General features: G+C 35.5%; 5 protein-coding genes across 7 annotated transcripts; 3 read left to right on the top strand and 2 right to left on the bottom strand.

The window, feature by feature from the left end:
• The first annotated feature begins 329 nt into the window (after positions 1-329).
• Positions 330-2,841, top strand: LOC108851518 (alpha-barbatene synthase). Its single transcript, XM_018624958.2, has 7 exons — positions 330-512; positions 659-941; positions 1,050-1,431; positions 1,522-1,743; positions 1,831-1,969; positions 2,075-2,323; positions 2,401-2,841. Exons 1-7 carry the CDS (start codon positions 411-413, stop codon positions 2,692-2,694), a joined length of 1,671 nt encoding a protein of 556 aa, XP_018480460.1. The 5' UTR covers positions 330-410; the 3' UTR covers positions 2,695-2,841.
• Positions 2,842-10,791: 7,950 nt separating this feature from the next.
• Positions 10,792-11,440, bottom strand: LOC108834838 (uncharacterized). The gene is made up of 2 exons (XM_018608160.2): positions 11,185-11,440; positions 10,792-11,108 (listed from the first exon to the last, which is right to left on the bottom strand). The coding sequence occupies exons 1-2, from the start codon at positions 11,320-11,322 to the stop codon at positions 10,887-10,889; spliced, it is 360 nt and encodes a 119-aa protein (XP_018463662.2). The 5' UTR covers positions 11,323-11,440; the 3' UTR covers positions 10,792-10,886.
• A 144-nt stretch (positions 11,441-11,584) lies between these two features.
• LOC130511777 (uncharacterized protein At3g43530-like) lies at positions 11,585-14,708 on the bottom strand. 2 transcript variants are annotated; one of them, XM_057009366.1, is made up of 5 exons: positions 14,649-14,708; positions 13,554-14,147; positions 12,542-13,273; positions 12,301-12,462; positions 11,585-12,217 (listed from the first exon to the last, which is right to left on the bottom strand). In XM_057009366.1, the coding sequence occupies exons 2-5, from the start codon at positions 14,133-14,135 to the stop codon at positions 11,765-11,767; spliced, it is 1,929 nt and encodes a 642-aa protein (XP_056865346.1). In that variant the 5' UTR covers positions 14,136-14,147; positions 14,649-14,708; the 3' UTR covers positions 11,585-11,764. The 2 variants fall into 2 exon arrangements, with proteins under 2 accessions (XP_056865346.1, XP_056865345.1); XM_057009365.1 differs by lacking the exon at positions 14,649-14,708 and adding an exon at positions 14,319-14,486.
• LOC108849223 (putative F-box/FBD/LRR-repeat protein At5g44950) lies at positions 14,688-16,628 on the top strand. Of its 2 annotated transcripts, XM_018622758.2 has the most exons (4): positions 14,688-14,840; positions 14,914-15,786; positions 15,870-16,010; positions 16,104-16,628. In XM_018622758.2, the coding sequence occupies exons 2-4, from the start codon at positions 14,932-14,934 to the stop codon at positions 16,422-16,424; spliced, it is 1,317 nt and encodes a 438-aa protein (XP_018478260.2). In that variant the 5' UTR covers positions 14,688-14,840; positions 14,914-14,931; the 3' UTR covers positions 16,425-16,628. The 2 variants fall into 2 exon arrangements, with proteins under 2 accessions (XP_018478260.2, XP_018478259.2); XM_018622757.2 differs by having other exon boundaries at positions 14,699-15,786.
• Positions 16,629-17,384: 756 nt separating this feature from the next.
• On the top strand, positions 17,385-19,184 carry LOC108838154 (uncharacterized). Its single transcript, XM_018611121.2, has 4 exons — positions 17,385-17,675; positions 18,231-18,346; positions 18,451-18,535; positions 18,811-19,184. Exons 1-4 carry the CDS (start codon positions 17,466-17,468, stop codon positions 18,898-18,900), a joined length of 501 nt encoding a protein of 166 aa, XP_018466623.2. The 5' UTR covers positions 17,385-17,465; the 3' UTR covers positions 18,901-19,184.
• The last annotated feature ends 412 nt before the right edge of the window (positions 19,185-19,596 follow it).

Below are 19,596 nucleotides of genomic sequence, written 5' to 3' on the forward strand. Positions count from 1 at the left end.
AATTATATTTGATTGATTTGATCAAAACATGTATCATACTTGAATTGAAAAAAATCAAATATCTTTTACAATTTTATTTTGATCAAATCAATAAAATATATTTTATATATATTTTGTTATATATTATTGAATAGGAAAAGAAAATTTATTTATTTTAAAAATATTATATAAATATTTCGCTCCAAGTAGAACACGGATTATTACCGAGTCTATATAATATGCATGTCTACCCTCTGAAAACTTCTGCACCACCCTGAGCTCTCTCTCTCTCTCTCTCTCTCTCTCTCTCTCTCTCTCTCTCTCTCTCTCTCTCTCTCTCTCTCTCTCTCTCTCTCTCTCTCTCTCTCTCTCTCTCTCTCTCTCTCTCTCTCTCTCTCTCTCTCTCTCTCTCTCTCTCTCTCTCTCTCTCTATGGAAGTAGTAAAGAGTGATCAGAAAATCTACTTAAATTTTTCAAAATTGATACCTTCTCAATGGGGTGATCACTTTCTCAATATCTCCATCGCTGATTCAGTTAGTCCATTTATATATACTCGGACAAAAGCATATACATTTTTTTTTATCTTTAAACGCACATACATACATGCATGGATTATTCCTTAAATACATGCATGGATTATTCCTTAAGTGATATATCTTTGACTTGTATTAACTTTCAGGATTTTGATGTGCTTGCAAGAGAAATGGAAGTACTAAAGCCTAAAGTGAGAAAAAACATATTCACGTTTTCTTCCAGAGACAAAGACGCACTGAAGAGGAACATTCTTTCGATTCATGTTCTGGACAGTATTGGTCTAGCTTATATTTTTGAGAAGGAGATTGTAGAGACCCTAAAATATGCATTCCAGAAGATAGATGAACTTATCAAAGATGAAAATGATCTGTACACGGTCTCCATCATGTTTCGCATTTTTAGAACATATGGTCATAATATGTTGTCTGGTAAGTAATATCTTCTCTTTCTTTTTTGACAAAAACTGGTAAGTAATATCTTAAATGAGTTACGTATGTGTACGTTATATATTAAATAATATATACTTTTCCATGTAGATGTTTTCTATAGATTCAAAAGAAACGATGGTAAATTTAAAGAAAGTTTAGTAGAAGATGTCAAGGGTATGCTAAGCTTCTACGAAGCAGTGCACTTCAGGACAACGACAGATTATATATTGGATGAAGCGTTGAGCTTTACATTGGACTATTTGGAGTCACTAGCTACAGATAGCAGAGCCAACCCACCACATTTTTTAAAGCATATACAAAATGCTCTTTACATACCTCAGCATCAGAAAATCCAAGTTCTGGTTGCAAGAGAGTATCTTTCGTTCTATGAACAAGAAGAGGACCACGATGAGATACTACTCAAGCTAGCCAAGCTCAATTTCAAGTTCTTGCAGCTTCACTACATTCAAGAATTAAAAATTATCACCACGTGTGTGAATGGATAACTTTTCTTCTGAGAGAGCTAGCTAAGACTTTTTTTAAGTAAATGTATTTAATTTTTTTTTATGTTATTTTGCAGGTGGTGGAGGGAACTAGACCATACAAAGAACCTCCCACCTGGCTTCAGAGAAAGAACCTTCGAGAGTTGGTTTGTGGGATCGATGATGTATTTTGAGCCACAATTTTCACTTGGGAGAATTATGTCGGCCAAGTTTTTCTTATTGTTCACCTTTTTAGACGATGCTTGCGATACTTATGGTTCAATTCCTGAAGTTGAAAGCGTGGTTAACTGTTTGGAAAGGTATCTATATATATATACACCTAAGAAACATCTACTTGGTTTCCATCAGAAAACACTGACAACCATAGTGAATTGTTATTTGAACAGATGGGATCCCGAGTATACGGAAAATCTTCAAGGTCACATGAAGACTGCCTTCAAATTTGTGATGTCTGTTTACAAAGACTTTGAAGAAATACTTAAGTCACAAGGAAGATCATTTGCGCTGGAGAAGATGAAAGAAGAGGTGATTAATTACTTACAACACCTTAGTTAATTGTAAATGACCAAGTTTACATTCATTGGTTAGTAATAAAGTTGTGTATGATGTTTAAAACTTCGGTGTAAGCAGTTCAAGATAGTCGCTAGAACAAACCTTGACCTTATCAAGTGGGCAAGAGCAGGTCAAATCCCTAAATTTGATGAGTATGTAGAGGCTGGTGGGGCTGAGGCTGGTTCGTATGCAACCATAGCATGTTCTATTATGGGACTTGGAGAGATCGGTAAGAAAGAAGATTTTGAGTGGCTACTATCTAGGCCAAAGTCTGTCCGATATCTAGCAAGGAAGACACGTCTCTTGGATGATATTACGGATTTTGAGGTACACATTATAATTAGATAGGTTTAGGTTAATCGATGATTTCTTTTTGTTATCTAAATGGCTCGTTGTATTGTCAGGAGGATATGAATAAAGGGTACACTGCAAATGCACTTAACTATTACATGAAACAACATGGAATCACGAAAAAAGAGGCAAGTAGGGAATTTCATAAGATGATTGGAGATATCGACAAGACTGTAAACGAAGAGTGCTTAAAGACAACCAACATTTCACGTCCCGTTCTTATGCAAGTCGTTAATTTTGGACGCATGGTGAATATTCTCTATACGTCGGATGATGTCTACAATAACCGTGAAGGAAAACTAAAGGATTATCTCACTGCTTTGCTTGTTGATCCAATAAATCTTTAGTTAAGAGTTTGCTTGTAGTTCCGTTTGGTTTTCTACTTTACGGTTGTGATGTTAATTTGTGGTTGATAATGACGTCATGACTTTTTTTTTTACTTTTGAATAAAATGTTTCTATCGTATCTAATAAAATTACTGTATTCGTTTCAAAGCACTTACGCAGATTCATCATCTCGGAATCCAAGAAGCTTTTGTTAAAATGTCAGTGGAAGAAAGGTAGGGGTGGATTCAAAATATCATGGAATAAGGAAGTACTAGATCTTGACCCGTCGGACTGGATGTGTGTTTATTTTAACTTTTAAAAATATTACCAACTTATACCAAATTGAAAATTATTGGATTTTATAAAGTATGGTTTACGTTATTTGCTATCATATGATTGTTATTGTATTTAATGTACTTATAACACGAAAAATACTGATGTTAGTATATATACTTTTTGCATTGTTTATTTGATATTGTAACCATATAATTTTTAAATTACTATTGACATATCTATTGTATTAATGAAGAACAAAATCTAGTTTGTGAAAAATATATTTTTACCTTTATATTATATAAAAACTATAAATATTAATTATTATAATAAACAACCAATAATTACAATGACCCAATAAATAATTTAGTTATCAAAATAGATTATAATAGTAAATTAAATAATATGGTCCAATTCTGTAGTAACAATGTTAAAAAGAAAAAGACCAACCCAAGATAAATGCTATTTTTGTGTCCAAACAACATTTTTTTTAACTCTACAATTCATGTTGCCAAACAAAATTAAAAAGTACTTCTACTTTAATAAGATAGATTTTTATTGAACTTTTATGTGTTTTTTCTTTCTTTGTTTTTGGTTTCTTTTTTTTTTTTGCTTTTGATATATTTGAGTTTTTATTTTCATAGTATTTTCACGAGACTAGAATCAATAAATTTTAATTTTAAATCATCCTAAAATCAATAGTGAATCATTCTAAACTCTAACATATTTGAATTGATAAATAAAAGTATTTTTTTAAAATCTTATCTATTTTAAAATCCATTGATATTGATTATAAGAAAGAACTATAAATCATTAATGAATCACTCAAAATATTACACATTTAAAATATGTTGGAGTTAAGTTTAACATCTACAACGAATAAGTCATAATTGGTAGTTGATTGCTCTTATTTTTACATGTTTTGATGACTAAATGATTAAGAAAATGGCTAAAACGGGATCGTTAATTGGTTTCTATCTTAAAACGATAGTCCAAATTTGTTACAACTTTTCTCGACTAAGCATAAGCCTAATTTCAACTAAAACTAATTTTTAAAAATTATTTTCAAACATCTGAAATTTCACATTTTACCATTTCTCCCAAATATTAAATCATTTTTTCTTTTCTATTGTAAACACGAATATTATAAATTATCTTAAGTTTTTTTTCCCAACTTTTATAACACAATTTAAAATGGTATCTATTCCACGACTAAAACATTATTTTATCACTATATGATTATTCATCATAAACACGTAACGGTAATTCAACTAAAAATTAAAAAAAATGATATATACTAAAATGAAAATTAAGTACTATTAAACTTGTCATTTTATAAAATATATTGAAATCTACTATTATTAAAAAAAGTAGTTGTAGCTTTTATAGTTGTTCATGTATTTCTAAAGTGTTTAGATAGAGTTTAATACTTACAAATAAATAAAAATACAGTTCTCATTATTTTAAAGGGAAAATCGCATAAAAAACCTTCAAAGCGTCACTTATTAACACTTTAAACCTTGAAGTTTTTTCACTAACATTTTTAACCTTCAAAATGACTTTTTTATCATAAAAAACTTTCAAAGCAAAAATTGACCTGTTCAGCTGATAATTTTTCAAAAATAATTATTTAATTAATAAAATAAACAAAATAAATAAATTCAAATAATAAATAAAAATTGAAACTTTTAATAAAATTCACAAAAATGAAAACATAATAAAAAATTACATTAAAATTTTAGAAAATTAAATAATTTTCTAAAAAATTTTAAAAATACAAATAACTAAAATTTTAATAAGAAATAAGATTAAAAAATTCAAAATTCAAAATACTTTTTTTTTATTTATAATATTTTTTTCAAAAAATATATCATATCATCATGACAATAACAATTTCAAATATATCACTAGTGACAATAATGGTTTCTGATTTTTATTTAATTTATGAGTTTTTATTAAATTTTAAAATTTTTGTTTAATTTTCTGATTTTTTTTTTATTTTTTTATTTTACTTATTAAATAATATTATTTAAAATATTATTTAATTAGTAAAATAATCAAAAAATAAATAAAAAATAAGAAATTAAACAAAAATCGTAAAATTTAATAAAAAATCATACATTAAATAAAAATCAGAAAATTAGAAAAAGAGAAAATAAGTAATATTTAGAAAATTAAATTCAAAAATAAATGAGATCAAATTAAAAACAGAAAAATAAAAAAATTCATATATTTCAAAAAAAAAATGAAAATTCAAAAGTTTGAAAAAGTTTTTTTTTTGTCATTTTCAACGATGATGTTGGAAACTATCATTAGAGATATGGCAATTATCGTCATTGTTAATGATTATGTGAGAAACCATCATCGTCACTAGTGAATTTTGAATTTTGAATTTTCTATTTTCCATTTAAAAAATTTGTGAATTTTTATTTAGTTCTTCTCTATTTAAATTTAATCTTATTGATTATTAATTTTTAGTTATTTTATTTTATTAATAGTTTAGAAAATTATTTAATTTTAAAAAATATTTATTTAATTTTCTAAAATTAAACTAAATTTTTGTGATATTTTTTATTTTTGTAATTTTATTAAGAGTTTCGATTTTTATTTATTTTTTGGATTTTTGTTTAGTTATTTTGTTTATTTTATTAATTAAATAATTATTTTTGAAAAATTAGCTGCTGAACCCATCAACTTTTTGCTTTGGAGGTTTTTTATGATACAAAAATCACTTTGAAAGTTAAAAATATTAGTGAAAAACTTGAAGGTTTAAAGTGCTAGTAAGTGACACTTTGAGAGTTTTTTATGCGATTTTCTCTTATTTTAAATAAGATTTTAGAGTGCTTTTTGAAAAATAATATCAAATTTTCAAATTCACCTAAAATCATGTAAGGGCATCTCTAATCCTACTCCATTTTTTCTTCCAAAATAGAGTAAAAGTGAATATGGAGTAAGAATTGCTCCAACTCAATTCCATATCTCACTCCATAATAGTGTTTATTCCATAAATAAAGTAATCTAATTGTTGTTTGTTCATCATTCTATTATGGAGTGAGAAATTGAATAAGGTTGGAGTATTTTTACTCTATTTTCATTTTTACTCTATTTGGGAGGAAAAAAATAGAGTATTACATTGGAATTTTGGAAATGCTCTAAAAACTCATTAAAAGTGTGATCATTAAATTTTGTGATGAAAAAAAAAAAATTCTCAAATTTTGAATTTTTTTTAACAGAAAAAACTTTAAAATTCTGAAGTCTTACAATCTAAAAGCGAAAACCATTAATTGTTGTGGGTGTGGGGTTGAAATGGAGACATCATCTCTATCCCCCTCATATGAACATTTTAAATCACTTATATCCCCCTTAAATCTTCGTATCCCTCTGATTCATTAAAAGAATGACAATTACCAATTTAGCCTCAGATAAAAAAAAAAAGAAATTGAAAACGAGAAAAACGTCTCAAAACGCAACTCACTCTTTTGCGTTGCGTTTGTGAAAAACGAGAGAGACCCGACGTCGGAGCTGAGATCTCGTCGGAGCTTCTTCTCTCCTCCAGAGCTCACCCATTCGAAAGCTGCGAGTCAGGCTTGTTATTCCGTCGTCTTTCGACGCTGTGCAAGAGGCAATCTTATCTCTGTCCATCGCCGGTGTATTCTTCCGCAGAAGAGGTATGGTTTTGGTTCCAAAGCTCTTGAATGAGCTGAGAAAGCTGATTTGAATGGATGTAGATGTTGGAGGTTGGTATTGGAATGGAAATGAGTTGAATTGAGTAGGAGAATGGTTGCATTGTTCGATTCTCTCGATTCGTAGGCCAGTGAATGTAGATTTCAAATTCAAAATCTGTACGACTGTAAAACTAGGAAAACTAGTATAACTGTAAAACTAGGAAAACTAGTATAACCGAAATTGTTGCATAGTAAAACTGTTATAAAACTGGTATTCCCAGGGGTGATTTTTCTATGAATAATGGATTGTATTGAATGGTTTTGGCAGGTTAGAATGAGCAACGTCGTCATACACTTCAGATGCGAAGGTCAGATGTATTGTTTAGTGTTCAAGCATGCTGCTGAGGAGATAACTCTTTCAATGCTAGAAGCACGCATATGCAAAAAGGTCGGGGTTAATGAATGTAATGTGAAGTTGAATTTGAGCTACATTCCACTGCTGATTGGGAGTGACGAGAAATTCGCCATTTGTGATGATGAGGATCTGCTGAGTTATCTTTTGTCCCTTGATAAAGATAACCGGAGGTGCATTTTGTTTGTGGAGGTGATCAAAATGGCAGTACTAGCAGAGCAGCTTTCAAGAGTGGGGAAACGAAGTTCTCTAGGTATGAATTATGAGGTGTGGCATGAAGATGAAATCGGAGATAAAGCCATAACTTTATATGGTGGCAATAATCAAGTGGATAAACAACCCGAGGGGGGGATTGTGGCGATTGAGGAGATGTTGGAAAAAGGTGATGAAGACGTAAATGTTGATGGCAATGTGGAGGCAAATGTCTATGCAATTGATGATGGTGATGGCAATGTGGATGAAAATGTGGATGGCAATGTGGATGAAAATGTTGATGGTAATGTGGATAATGGTCGCGAAGACACAGAAAGGAGGGATGAAAATGGCGATGTTCCACATGTTGGCAAAGAGATCCCGTTTATGGAGGAATGGGAAGACGGTCTTGGTTTGAAAATACAACAAGAGTTTGCTAGTAAAAAGGCAGTGCAAGAAGTGGTGGATAGAGGCGCATGCACGAAAACATTTGGGTTTAATGTGGTGAAATCAGATAAGGAGCGGTTAGTGCTAAAATGCATTAAGGAAGGATGTAAATGGGGACTACGTGCTGCGAAGATTAAAAAATCTCAAATGTTCTCTATTAGAACGTACAACAAGATGCATACATGCTCGCATGGGAGTCAGAGTAATTGCAACTCAAAGAGGAGAGGCTCGCCACAGCTGGTTGCATCTCTATTGCGTGATGATTATCCAGGGCAAATGGAAACTCCTCGGCCTAGCAGTATCCAGGCTCTTGTGTGGACAAAACTGGGTGTCAAAATATCATACTCCACTGCTTTGCGAGGTAGAAACGAAGCTGTAAACGTTTTGCGTGGGACTCCCGAAGAAAGCTATCAGATGTTGTATTGTTATTTGTACATGTTAGAGAAGATCAATCATCAGACAATCACGAGTGTGAAATTGGATGATTCTGACAGATTCAAGTACTTGTTCATAGCACTGGGAGCTAGCATCGAAGGTTTTAAAGTGATGAGGAAAGTTGTAACCGTGGATGCTACTTTTCTGAAAAATGGATATGGTGGTGTACTTGTTTTTGCAACGGCCCAAGATCCTAATCGGCACCACTATCCTTTAGCTTTTGGTGTGCTAGATGGTGAGAATAAGGACAGTTGGAGTTGGTTTTTCGAGATGTTCAAGACTGTTGTGCCAGATTCATCGGAGTTAGTGTTTATGAGTGACAGAAATGGAAGCCTCATCAATGCGATAGCTAATGTATTTCCGAAGGCTCATCATGCGCATTGTATATGGCATTTGGCTCAAAATGTGAAAGGTCATGTAAGTAACGTCAACAAAGAAGTTGTGCAATGGAAATTTATGGAGATTGCTCGGATTTACACAGTTCCTGAATTCGAGACTGAATATGATGCTTTCAAGATTCGATATCCATCAGCTGCCAAGTATTTGGAGGAGAGCAGTGAGAAAGAAAAGTGGGCGAGGTGTTGGTTTCCGGGAGAAAGATACAACATCGACACAAGCAACGTTGTCGAGTCGATGAACAGCGTTTTCAGGGATGCGAGGAAGTACTCTTTAATACCCTTGCTAGATACGATCGTTAAAAAACAGCTGATTGGTTTAATGACCATAGGAAAGAAACCGTTAGAGGATCCACTGAGCGGAAACTAGTGCCTCTTGTGGAAAACTATGTGCATGACGCATGGTCAGAGGCGAGGAAATTAATTGTTTCGGAGATAAACTCTTTCGACCTGGAATACAGTGTCGTCGCATCAGATGGGAAGCCATATTCGGTGAATTTACGTGGAAAAAGTTGCAGTTGCCGGTTCTTTGATATTGAAAAGTATCCTTGTGTCCACGGACTAGCGGCTTACATTTTCTACTCTAGCAGTCATGGTAGTGGCTCTGTTTTCCAGTTAGAAGATTTGATCTCTAAATACTATTGGACAGAGCTGTGGGCATTGGCATATTACAGGTCTATTTATGTGGTTCCTGATAGGAGTCAATGGGATGTCCCAGATTACATCAAAGAAATGAAGATCATAGCTCCAAAGCGCGTTGAGAAGAGGGGTAGAAAGAGAGTGAAAAGGTTTCCATCTGCTGGTGAACGGCGGCCAAGGACGCAAAATAAAAGGCGTCCAAGACAAAGCCTGCAGTGGTTGCTGTTTGGAAATCAAAATGTATGAGTTTCACTCTGTATTATTGGGACAACTATGGAAAACTCTGATTTGTAATATCACTATGGAAAACTCTGATTTGTAATATAACTATGGAAAACTTTTTGTTGTAATATTACTATCGAATTAAAAAACGAAATTATTTCTCTGCATCAGAGATTAGCATTTTGATAAACCCGCCAAAAGTACAAGTAGTTGTACCCAGGATAGTAGTTGTACAGAAATTAGAAATAGTTGTACTTCCGGTGAATTTCAATAATTTTGGTTATACATGTACTTATGTTTTGTTTTCATAGTTTTACGATGATGGAATTGTTCTAATAATCTGATTCTTGGTGTTTCCCGTACTAAATTGTATACATAAAAGAGTTCTTGTAATATTTTTGCGGCCACATTTACTACCCAACATACACTTTTGTAGTCACCTACACTAGAGGTCTTGTATTCCATCTAAGATCGATTTGGTAAAACTCTTTTATGTATACAATTTAGTACGGGAAACACCAAGAATCAGATTATTAGAACAATTTCATCATCGTAAAACTATGAAAACAAAACATAAGTACATGTATAACCAAAATTATTGAAATTCACCGGAAGTACAACTATTTGTAATTTCTGTACAACTACTATCCTGGGTACAACTACTTGTACTTTTGGCGGGTTTATCAAAAATTTCAACTTTTGGCGGGTTTCTAAAATGCTTAATTTTGCCGACTCACAAATCGAGGGGAAAAAGTGAGAAAAAGTAAAAAGTAGACTTCTCCTTTTCTCATACATCTCGACTCCTCTCATCTCTCTCACCAGACTCATTTCTCTCTTCTCCATCCCATCTCTCTCATCTTCCTCATTTCCTTTCAATTCCGAACAAGAAATGGATCCATGGGTCGAGAAACAAGAAAAGAGGGAGATGAAGAAGAACAAGAAACACTATGACATGCTCCAGTTTGTTTGCGATGCTCAGCACGGGATTCCATCTTCCTGCCCATGTGGTGGATTCATCATTAACGAGGTTTCTACTAATCCAGCAGATAAGGATTGGTTACCAGGCCGAAGGTACTTCACGTGCAGCGCGTACAAGGTAATGTTTGCAGTTTCTCTGCTTGTTTAACTTACTTCAAGATGTCAAACTGAGTCGAACTCTGTGAAACTTGCAGAATGATGGTCTCCACTTCCGTCAACCATGGGTTAACGGAGTTGAGGAAGAGGTTTGCCGCCTTAAGAGCGAGGTGGCGAAAATGGCGGTGGAGATTGCTCATCTGAAAGACCTTATTACCCATAACTAATGAGCCTTATGTTGTGTTAAGACTTGTGTAAGACTTATGATTTATGTTGTTTCTTTCCTTATGTTGTGTTAAGTCTTGTGTGAGACTTCTGGGAATGATGGTATGTGATGTTGTTCTCTAGTTATTCTCTAGTTATTCTCTAGTTATTCTCAGTAAAACATACATAGTAGTTATTCAAACGAGATCTCTTATTGAAACTCAGTAAAACATACATAGGTTTTTTTCAACAAACTTAAACATAGAATTCTTCAAACTTCCTGAGAATTTCATCTTCATTTTCATCATTCTTGCCCAAATCGCTTCTCATTTGTAAAATGGTCTGCTTCAACCGCTTAATAACTCGATCCTTCTCACGGATTTCATCACGAGCTTCAAGCAATGCTAATCTCTGCCAATTTGTACCATCCTCTACATCATACAACCAGAAGTATTTGCAGCCTACCTCCTGTCCAGGCTGCCAATGTCCAATTCGAAAATATAAATATTCCACAAAAGAAACTCAAACTCAAGCTCAATTACAATTATCATACCTTAAATCGTGGACAGCCATAAAATCGACGCCCTGGGTTTTTGTCAGTCCACGATTGCACTACTGTCGCCGGCAACCGACAAAAGCAGCGTCTCCGACCAGAATTGACCCTCCTCGATGATCCCGAACCCTCTTCCATCACAACTTTTAGATCTGAGAATAAGAGAAGAGAAAGAGAGAGAGTTGATGGAGAGAAGAGAGAGAGAGTTGATGGAGAGATGAGAGAGAGAGTTGATGTCACGAGGAGGGAGGAGGAGAGGACCACTTGTTTCTTTATTGCAATAAGAGAAGAGAAAGAGAGAGAGTGACAGAGACTGACAGATATCAGGAAGAAATGATGTCTCCAATACCTACCTACTTATACTACTCTAAGCAAGAAAACAAAAAGGAAGAAAAAGGCAAATAAAAGAGAAATAAAATGCAACATTTAATGTTTTACATAAATTTCTTACAAACCAAAAGGAGACATAACCTTCGTTTTCGTTCAAAAGATAACATAAGTCTAAAAAACAAACATACCAAAAGCAACCAACATAACATAAGTCTACTTTTAAAACAAACCAAAAGGAGACATAACCTTCTCACTTTTTCTTTGACCTCTTATTACAGCCAACCTCCTTATCAGGCCTCTCCTGATTACTCCTCTTACCAAGTGCTATCTGCTCGTGAATATAAGCCTCTGACACTGCGAGTCTTAAATCAACTTCTCCAACCTTATTCTCAATCCTGTCCATCCGCTCTCCAACATCTTCTCTGAATTTCTTAACGGCCTCTAATATTTCTTTTAGCTGCACCGAGTTCTCTGCTGATTCATTGGCTTCAATGCCGTTTCCACCTGTCTGAGGGGGAGGGCCTTCTCGGGCTGCCACATCCTCCGCAAACATATCGACAAATCTTACAACATATCCACGAGCCACCCTCTTCATCCAGCTATCGACAATTGCATCATCCTTATCTCTGTTATCCTCTGGTTCTGTTATCCGCTCTAGTAGACTCCGTTCCTCTTCTCTGACAGCCAAAACGTTATCAATGTCCTACAGAGTAACCATGTTGAGTCAATGCCTTATTCAAATTTCAAAGAAAGTTTCTTTGTATATTTTGAGGATGGATAACTAACCTGAGTATTACCAAGTGCTTTGTTTATTTTCCATAGCGGAAATCCCTTCATCTCACTTTGCTTGAACTTTGTTTGGCACATCCTTGGACATGTTGGGTCTGGGTCATCAACGGCCTCTCTGAATTTACTACCCAATACAGGAATAGCCTCAAATGCTAGCATCTACACATGTACAAAAAACAAAGTAAGTCTCAATATCACACAGGAAGTCTCTATTCGAGTTATTACTTATAAGACTTACCTCCATTGGAAGACAGAAACCAGGAATTGACCATATCACACCTTCTTTCACCTCCCCATCGAAATGAGCCATAGTGTGTGCAATCTCTTTCATCATGTAATCAAAGGACAGTCTACCCCAAGGGAAAGTTCTACATAAATTCAGATCATCAACTGCTCTCAGCAAGAATGGATCCACGGGAGGGGCTTCATTTCCGCTCTTCGTCTGTCCAAGAAGAACACTCGATAGAAAATACAACACCAACAGCCTCAACCTATCACGAGAAGGTTCCATTCCCTCAAGAACTTTAGCTTTCACGTCTTGATATCTTATTATTCCCCTCCCAAAACATCTCCTCACAAACTTCGTGTCTCCGGCCTCCTTGTAGTTCAATGGATAGTTCCGACAGTTCAATCCAGATATCAAAGCATGTTCTCTGATACCATAGCGGATCGGACAACCATTCACGGCAAACCATGCCTCTTTTTCCTTTGCAATGCGAGTGGTTCGGAGAAGGAGCATCCACATGCCCATTACCTTGTGGTTTCCAGCCTGTGGCATGTGGAATATGTGCTTGAACTGCGGATGATTCACAAACCAATTCTTCTCTGTCGGAGTTATTGGAGGGACTAATTCGGCAAAGGTTTTCATTACATCAGCAATAAAACACCTAGTCGAGATCTTGATCTTCTTCCTATACTCAGACGGTTGGAAGTACATGCCCAAGGGTTTTAACGCCTCATTGTCGGAATCCTACAAACAACAAACAAACACCAAACACATCCTCCATCAAACCGAAACAAAGACATTGTCATTCTTCCTATAACAAACAGACGAGTTATCCACAGTTCTACCAGTTATCCACAGTTCTACCAGTTATCCACAGTTCTACCAGTTATCCATAGTTCTACCAGTTATCCACAGTTCTACCAGTTATCCTTTGTTCTACCATTTATCTTAATTTTATCCTTAGTTCTACCAGTTATCCTTAGCATAATTGACACGGGAAAATAAGGAACATAGAGATTCTCACCTCGCTTTCGGTTTCACTGCTACTTCCTCCATCTCTACCGACATCTACTTCTTCTGACCTCTCTTCCTCTCCTACTCTGGAATTTCCATCCAAGTTTGCCGCTTGCTCCTCTGAGTTCTCTGCCTCTCCTTGTACTCCATTTCCATCCAAGTTTGCCGCTTCCTCCTCTGAGTTCTCTTCCTCTCTTTGTACTACATTTCCATTTCCATCCACGTTTGCCGCTTCCTCCTCTGAGTTCTCTTCCTCTTCACTTTGGTTCTCGGAGGCTTCTTCGTTTCCGTTCTCTTCATCTTCACTTTCGTTGTGGGAAGCCTCTTGATTCTGGTTCTCTTCATCTACACTTTCGTTTCCTGGAGAGACCTCTTCGTTCTGGTTCTCTTCAACTGGGTTCGCATCTTCAATGGGGCTCTCAAGGCTCTCGTGAGACTTCTCGTTCTCTTCATCTTCGTTGCGGTTCACATCTCCATCTTCAACAGACTCCGCTTCCGGTTGAGAAACATCAGTAGCTTCTTTTAAAGGAGGAGAAGTTATATCCTTCAGTGGTTTCGTTCTTCTCTTCTTAGTCCACCTTATCTTTGCCATTCGTCCCTAAACCTAAAGATATAATTAGAGGATTAGGAAATGGAGAAATCGTCTCCAATGAGACCAGAAACCAGAAATGAATCGATACAAAGCAAAACGAGAGAACCGAGACAAATCGAAAGATACACGACGGAACGAGAGACAAACGCCCAGAAATCGAATTCAGAAACCCAGAAACCTTACCTCAAGATCGTTTTCCCCCTTAGTTCTCCTAGTTTCGCGAGAGAGATGAGATAGAGAGGATGAGGAGAGGATCGGGATCGAGAAGGAGAAGAAACTAAACATTCACTTAGAGAAAATAAGGAGAGGAAAAGAGGGGAAACGAGAGAGTGATTAGAAATCGCGTTTGATTTTAGGGTTGGTTTACTTTTTTACGGTTTACCCATTTAGGTCCGACGGATTGCTGGATGGGTGGGTTTGACCCTGGTTTTCATTGTAAATATTTCCACTTTCCATTCTTTGTTCGTAATTTACTTATTTTTCGATTTAAAAATAAATGTAAAAGAAAATCACCTTATAACGAGGATATTGTAGCTTTAAAATTTTCTTCCACGGGCATTGGAGACGATTTCTCGTTGAAATGGGATAAAACCTAGGCGTGGCTCTTCTCCTTCTTCCGTTGAAATTGATCTCTGCTTGTTTGAATACTGATCAACTAGTTTCCCAAAGCCGAAGACTGCGGGACTGCGGCGAATCAAATCGACGGTGAGTCCATCAGATTCATCTCTCGATTTCACCTCTGTTCGACTAATTCAAACCTTAGAACCAATCTCTTTAGGGTTTCGTCGTCTCGGTGATGGGGTACGATAGAATAAGCTTACTCCCAGATTCCTTACTAACTCAGATACTCTTACACCTCCCGACCAAAGACTCAGTCAAGACAAGCCTCCTCTCGACCAGATGGAGAAACCTATGGCTCGATGTTCCAGGCCTAGATCTCCACTCCAACGACTTCCGTTACTCCAGTTCCGCCATCAAGACCTTCACCGACAAGTTCCTAGAATCAAACCGCGAGTCACGCCTCCTAAAGTTCAAGATCAAGTACGACGAATGCAATGTCTACCTCTTCGGAATCAGCGAATGGTTCGTCACAGCGGTTAACCGTGGAGCTCGGGTTCTAGACGTTGACACCCTTAGGTGTCCTTTCTACAAAGACTTGATGCCTTTGGACGTTTACAAGAGCAGGAGTTTGGTGTCTTTGAAGCTTGTCAACGTAGGGTTGTTGAATCCGGGGTTTGTTGTTTCTCTACCGTGTCTCAAGATCATGCATCTTGAAGATATTCAGTACTGTAGTGACGATGGTGCTTTGATCGTGGAGAAGCTCGTCTCGGGATGTCCTGTTCTTGAAGATCTGACTTTGTGCAGGTCTTTTGATGATAAGTTGCCGGTGGTTCTGCGTGTGAGTTCTCAGACTCTCAAGAGGTTTTGCGTGAAGTCTGGCTCTGGGATGGAGAATGATGCTCCGGGACTTAAATGTATTGAGTTCCGAGATGATGTGGGGAAGAAGAATCTGAGCTTCTTGCACATGGTGGACATCGATTTTAAATTCAATGTTGAGATTGGTAGTAATTTGGAAATGAAGTATCCCAACGAGGTTCTAAATGGTGTTTCGAGTGTAAGACATTTGATCATCTCTCAGCGTACTCTAAAGGTATTATATATTATTATGTACTCTTTGTTTCATAATGATCTTTCTCTATATATAATATAATTTTTTTTTCTTTTGGGGGGCAGGAACTATATCGTTGCTTAAACATGGAACCGATCAGCAAATTTCATAACTTGTCTCGTTTGGAGGTTTCATTCTCCAGTCTCTTATTACAAGTGTTGCCCAATTTTCTTGAGATTGGTCCTAATCTAAAGTACCTCACCTTGGTAAATCATGTTACAAACTTTTGATTTTGTATTTGTCTTTTTGAGACAGTCATTGTGGAAGTTCCTGATTTTTTCATTATTTGTTTTTGGCAGTACCTAGTTTTCTCAACGGAGATTGAAGGAGAAAATCTTGAGCTTACGAATGTTCCTCGGTGCTTACTATCGACTCTGGAGTGTGTTGAGATTAAAGAAGTGATTACCGGAGAAGAAACTGGGATGATGAGGACTAATAAGATAAGGGCGTTGAGAGTGGCAAAGAAGAAGAAGAAAATATGGATGGAAGTAGTGAGGTACTTTCTTGAGGATTCCTTAGTTCTAAAGAATCTGATATTGTGTCTAACAGATTCAGATATCACAAAGAAGCTTCTCACATTCACAAAACGTTTTCGCCGGTGTCAAACTATGTTTCGTTAAATGAGTAAATGATGCTTCTGAGTTTATAATTTATTGTAAGATATCTTCATGTAGTGGGAAATCACAGCTAGGCTTAGCATTTGAGAGATAGATAGAGGGAGAGATGGTTTATTATGTTAAAAAATCTTGTGGTTATGATGTTTTGTACAGATTTGGATTGTTCAACCATCGATAAATTAAAAAAAAAAGTCAGATTAGTGCGAAGTTTGTTGCTTTGCTACTCAGTTTCTTGATGTATAAAAGCATTAGTCTAAAAACGTAAACACAAAGGGGTTGCAATGACTGGGATTCGAAACTTTGAGGAAAGTATAAGTAAGTTCTTAGAGCATCTCCAATGTAATACTCCATTTTTTCCTTCAAATTGGAGTAAAAGTGAAAATAGAGTAAAAATACTCCAACCCTACTCCATTTCGTGATGAACAAACAAAAATTAGATTACTCGATTTATGGAGTAAACATTATTATGGAGTGATATATGGAATTGGGTTGGAGCAGTTCTTAATCCATTTTCACTTTTACTTCATTTTGAAGAAAAAAATAGAGTGTGATTAGAGATGCCCCTTAGAAGATCAAGAGAGGATCAGTGACGAGCATTACTTAGTAAATCGAGAAAATAGTCAGTGACCGAGTGGCTTTTATCCCATTACCTTGTATTGCGTCTCTATCAATGAAGAATGTTTGCTCAATATGGAATCAGAAAACACAACCCCAAGATGCCATGCTCCCAAAGAAAGAATTGACAATCCTCTCGAAGCTAAAAACTAGTGGGTCTCTGTACTCAAATATGAAGGTCAGAATGGTGCTAAAACTAGTGGCCGGTCCTTGTATTTTCTCTCATGTCATGACCATAGTTTAAAAGAAAAAAAGAAAAAAAGAAAAGCCAATGTCTATTTGGAAAGTAGGGATGGCGAAGAATATAGTTATCCTAAAGCCCAAACACCCTCTAAATCATTTCACAACATAGTTGCTTGCTCCCTTTTCAGTCTCTTTCGATTTAATCAGAAGAAGAATCGTGTTCTTCCTTTGCTTGGGAGACGAAAAATGCAGAGGCTTAGCACAAAGCTGCGTTCCATTTCATTCCATTCTAATCGAAGTCTCTCTTTCGTTGGCGTTCCTCACCGTCTCATCCACCATTCTCCCACTCCGCAGCTAACCCTAGGTTTCTCCACTCCCAGCAAATGGAGCTTCTTTCCCTCCTCCTCCCTCCGCGGAGTTTCTCCCTCCATGGGCTCTGCCTTCCTTCCTCATCATGTAGGTTTAAGTGCTGATTGAGAGATCCGATGACGAGATTCATTAGTTTTGATTGTGTTAGTTTGGTTTTGTAGAACCTACAAGCTCTCTCTCATTGATTTGTTGCCTTCTTTGTTTAAATAATGTGAAATGGAATCGAACTAGGCTCTGATTGATTATGGTGTCGGATTATACAATAGGGAGAGGAGTGTGATTATCAACTGATAAAAAATGTCTTCGTTGGTATTTAAACATTCGAGTTGTTGTGTAAAGCTCTTTAGCTTCGTCTCTCTTGTTTGATTGTCCTCATCCTGGCTTATCTGCTATAAGGAAATGGATTTAAGTAGTTCGATTTCATGCCTTCAGCACCACCTCTGCAAGACTAGTGTTGCTTAATTCTCTTTATACATGCGCTGGACCCCCCCCAGGAGATCTGGTTTATAGATGTTTCAGTTGCGTGCATCTTAGATTAGACTAAAGGAAACGACAATTATATGTTTCCCTTACTGTGTAACATCATTTTTATATCTCCGATGGCTTATATTATTTTGACCTTTGATCCTCTCTTGTTTTCAGCTTCTTCAAGTTCGGAATATCACTTCCAAAGAAAAAATGGCAAAATGGAAGAAGAAGTGGCGGCCTAGGACTCCAATCACCTCCAAAGTCAAGAAAGTCAAGATCAAGTTCTATTCGTACGTCTTCTTTTCCAACATTTATATATACATCATCATCATCAGTGTTTTTTTTTCTGTGGTTCTCTCTATTAACAAGTAATTCTTTTTTGGTTGAAATTCAGGTCATACAAAGACAGGTTTAAGCCACTGAATGATGGTACCATCCGTCGCTGGAAAGAAGGCAAGCGCCACAACGCACACTTGAAGGTAAACTAACTTCACCATTTTCCTCATTTTATAATTAATATTAATCAAATGAGTTTTCATATATTTATTTGGCCGATGCCATATGGTAGAGCAGTATGATAATAACTAGGAATCTTACTGATCAGAACTTGCTTTCATCTGATTTATTATTACAATGTGAGTATGTTTAACATAGAATGCGTGATTCCTTTGTTTAGCTACATTGATAAATGGGATACATATACTCTATAGTTTGGAGTATGTTGAGAATAATGCATTTCTTTACTCGTATGCAGTCAAAGAAATCAAAGCGTAGATTGAGACAGCCTGGACTAGTCCCACCAGCATATGCCAAAGTCATGAAGAAACTCAATTTCTGCAATTGAGAGATAAGTATAAGAAACAGTTCAGTCTCTTCCAGTTTTCCTCGATAATACTCACCTGATACGTGGTACCCAAAAATTTAATCAAACTTCACTTCTTTTCTTGTTGTTTCAGTTTCAACCATATCTCCAAGTAATAAATTGGCACTTTGTTCCTTTCCCCTTAGGGTTCAGTATCAGTTGAAACTTTTATTTATTATTTACTTTTAAATTTTGATTGAATGTACCAATTTACGAAGATTTTAATTGATGTCACTAAGTTGAAAAAGAAGGGTTTCAAACATGCTTCTACTTCTGATTTCTGAATATGGTGAAACCTTAGGGAGGTGTACTAGTATTTGTGAAGATTTTGAAGTTTTTTTTATTTTGTCAGTCTCTTATATATTAAAAGTCTACTATATATTAAAAGATAAACATTACAACATTGTTAATAACCATGTGTCATCGCCACGATCATTCTTAGAATCTTTAGAAAAATATATAATCCATCTAAATATATAATATTTTTTTATTAAACTAACCAAAAATTAATTATTGATGTTTTTCATTGTTTTCTTATATCAAAATCACAGAATTTCCTAATGTTGTTTAAATATATATATATGTATATATATTGGTTTAAATATATATGACAATTAATGATTTTGAATAATAAAAATTTGATAAAAATTGGTCTATTTTCTATCATTTCATAAAATT

Source organism: Raphanus sativus, chromosome 4 (genome assembly GCF_000801105.2).
Source record: "Raphanus sativus cultivar WK10039 chromosome 4, ASM80110v3, whole genome shotgun sequence".
In the NCBI taxonomy this organism is placed as follows: Eukaryota; Viridiplantae; Streptophyta; class Magnoliopsida; order Brassicales; family Brassicaceae; genus Raphanus; species Raphanus sativus.

What these genes read in the sequence shown, in the direction of transcription:
- LOC108851518 (XM_018624958.2), top strand. Translation starts at nt 411, where the DNA reads ATGGAAGTAGTAAAGAGTGATCAGAAAATCTACTTAAATTTTTCAAAA. An exon ending in TGGTCATAATATGTTGTCTG is followed by an intron (nt 942 to 1,049) that starts GTAAGTAATATC and finishes TTTTCCATGTAG; the next exon opens with ATGTTTTCTATAGATTCAAA. An exon ending in GAATTAAAAATTATCACCAC is followed by an intron (nt 1,432 to 1,521) that starts GTGTGTGAATGG and finishes GTTATTTTGCAG; the next exon opens with GTGGTGGAGGGAACTAGACC.
- LOC130511777 (XM_057009366.1), bottom strand. Translation starts at nt 14,135, where the DNA reads ATGGCAAAGATAAGGTGGACTAAGAAGAGAAGAACGAAACCACTGAAG. An exon ending in GTTTCTGTCTTCCAATGGAG is followed by an intron (nt 12,463 to 12,541) that starts GTAAGTCTTATA and finishes GTACATGTGTAG; the next exon opens with ATGCTAGCATTTGAGGCTAT. An exon ending in AAGCACTTGGTAATACTCAG is followed by an intron (nt 12,218 to 12,300) that starts GTTAGTTATCCA and finishes GTTACTCTGTAG; the next exon opens with GACATTGATAACGTTTTGGC.
- LOC108838154 (XM_018611121.2), top strand. Translation starts at nt 17,466, where the DNA reads ATGCAGAGGCTTAGCACAAAGCTGCGTTCCATTTCATTCCATTCTAAT. An exon ending in CTGCCTTCCTTCCTCATCAT is followed by an intron (nt 17,676 to 18,230) that starts GTAGGTTTAAGT and finishes TCTTGTTTTCAG; the next exon opens with CTTCTTCAAGTTCGGAATAT. An exon ending in GCCACAACGCACACTTGAAG is followed by an intron (nt 18,536 to 18,810) that starts GTAAACTAACTT and finishes ACTCGTATGCAG; the next exon opens with TCAAAGAAATCAAAGCGTAG.
- LOC108849223 (XM_018622758.2), top strand. Translation starts at nt 14,932, where the DNA reads ATGGGGTACGATAGAATAAGCTTACTCCCAGATTCCTTACTAACTCAG. An exon ending in TCTCTCAGCGTACTCTAAAG is followed by an intron (nt 15,787 to 15,869) that starts GTATTATATATT and finishes TTTGGGGGGCAG; the next exon opens with GAACTATATCGTTGCTTAAA. An exon ending in ATCTAAAGTACCTCACCTTG is followed by an intron (nt 16,011 to 16,103) that starts GTAAATCATGTT and finishes TGTTTTTGGCAG; the next exon opens with TACCTAGTTTTCTCAACGGA.
- LOC108834838 (XM_018608160.2), bottom strand. Translation starts at nt 11,322, where the DNA reads ATGGAAGAGGGTTCGGGATCATCGAGGAGGGTCAATTCTGGTCGGAGA. An exon ending in ATGGCTGTCCACGATTTAAG is followed by an intron (nt 11,109 to 11,184) that starts GTATGATAATTG and finishes GGACATTGGCAG; the next exon opens with CCTGGACAGGAGGTAGGCTG.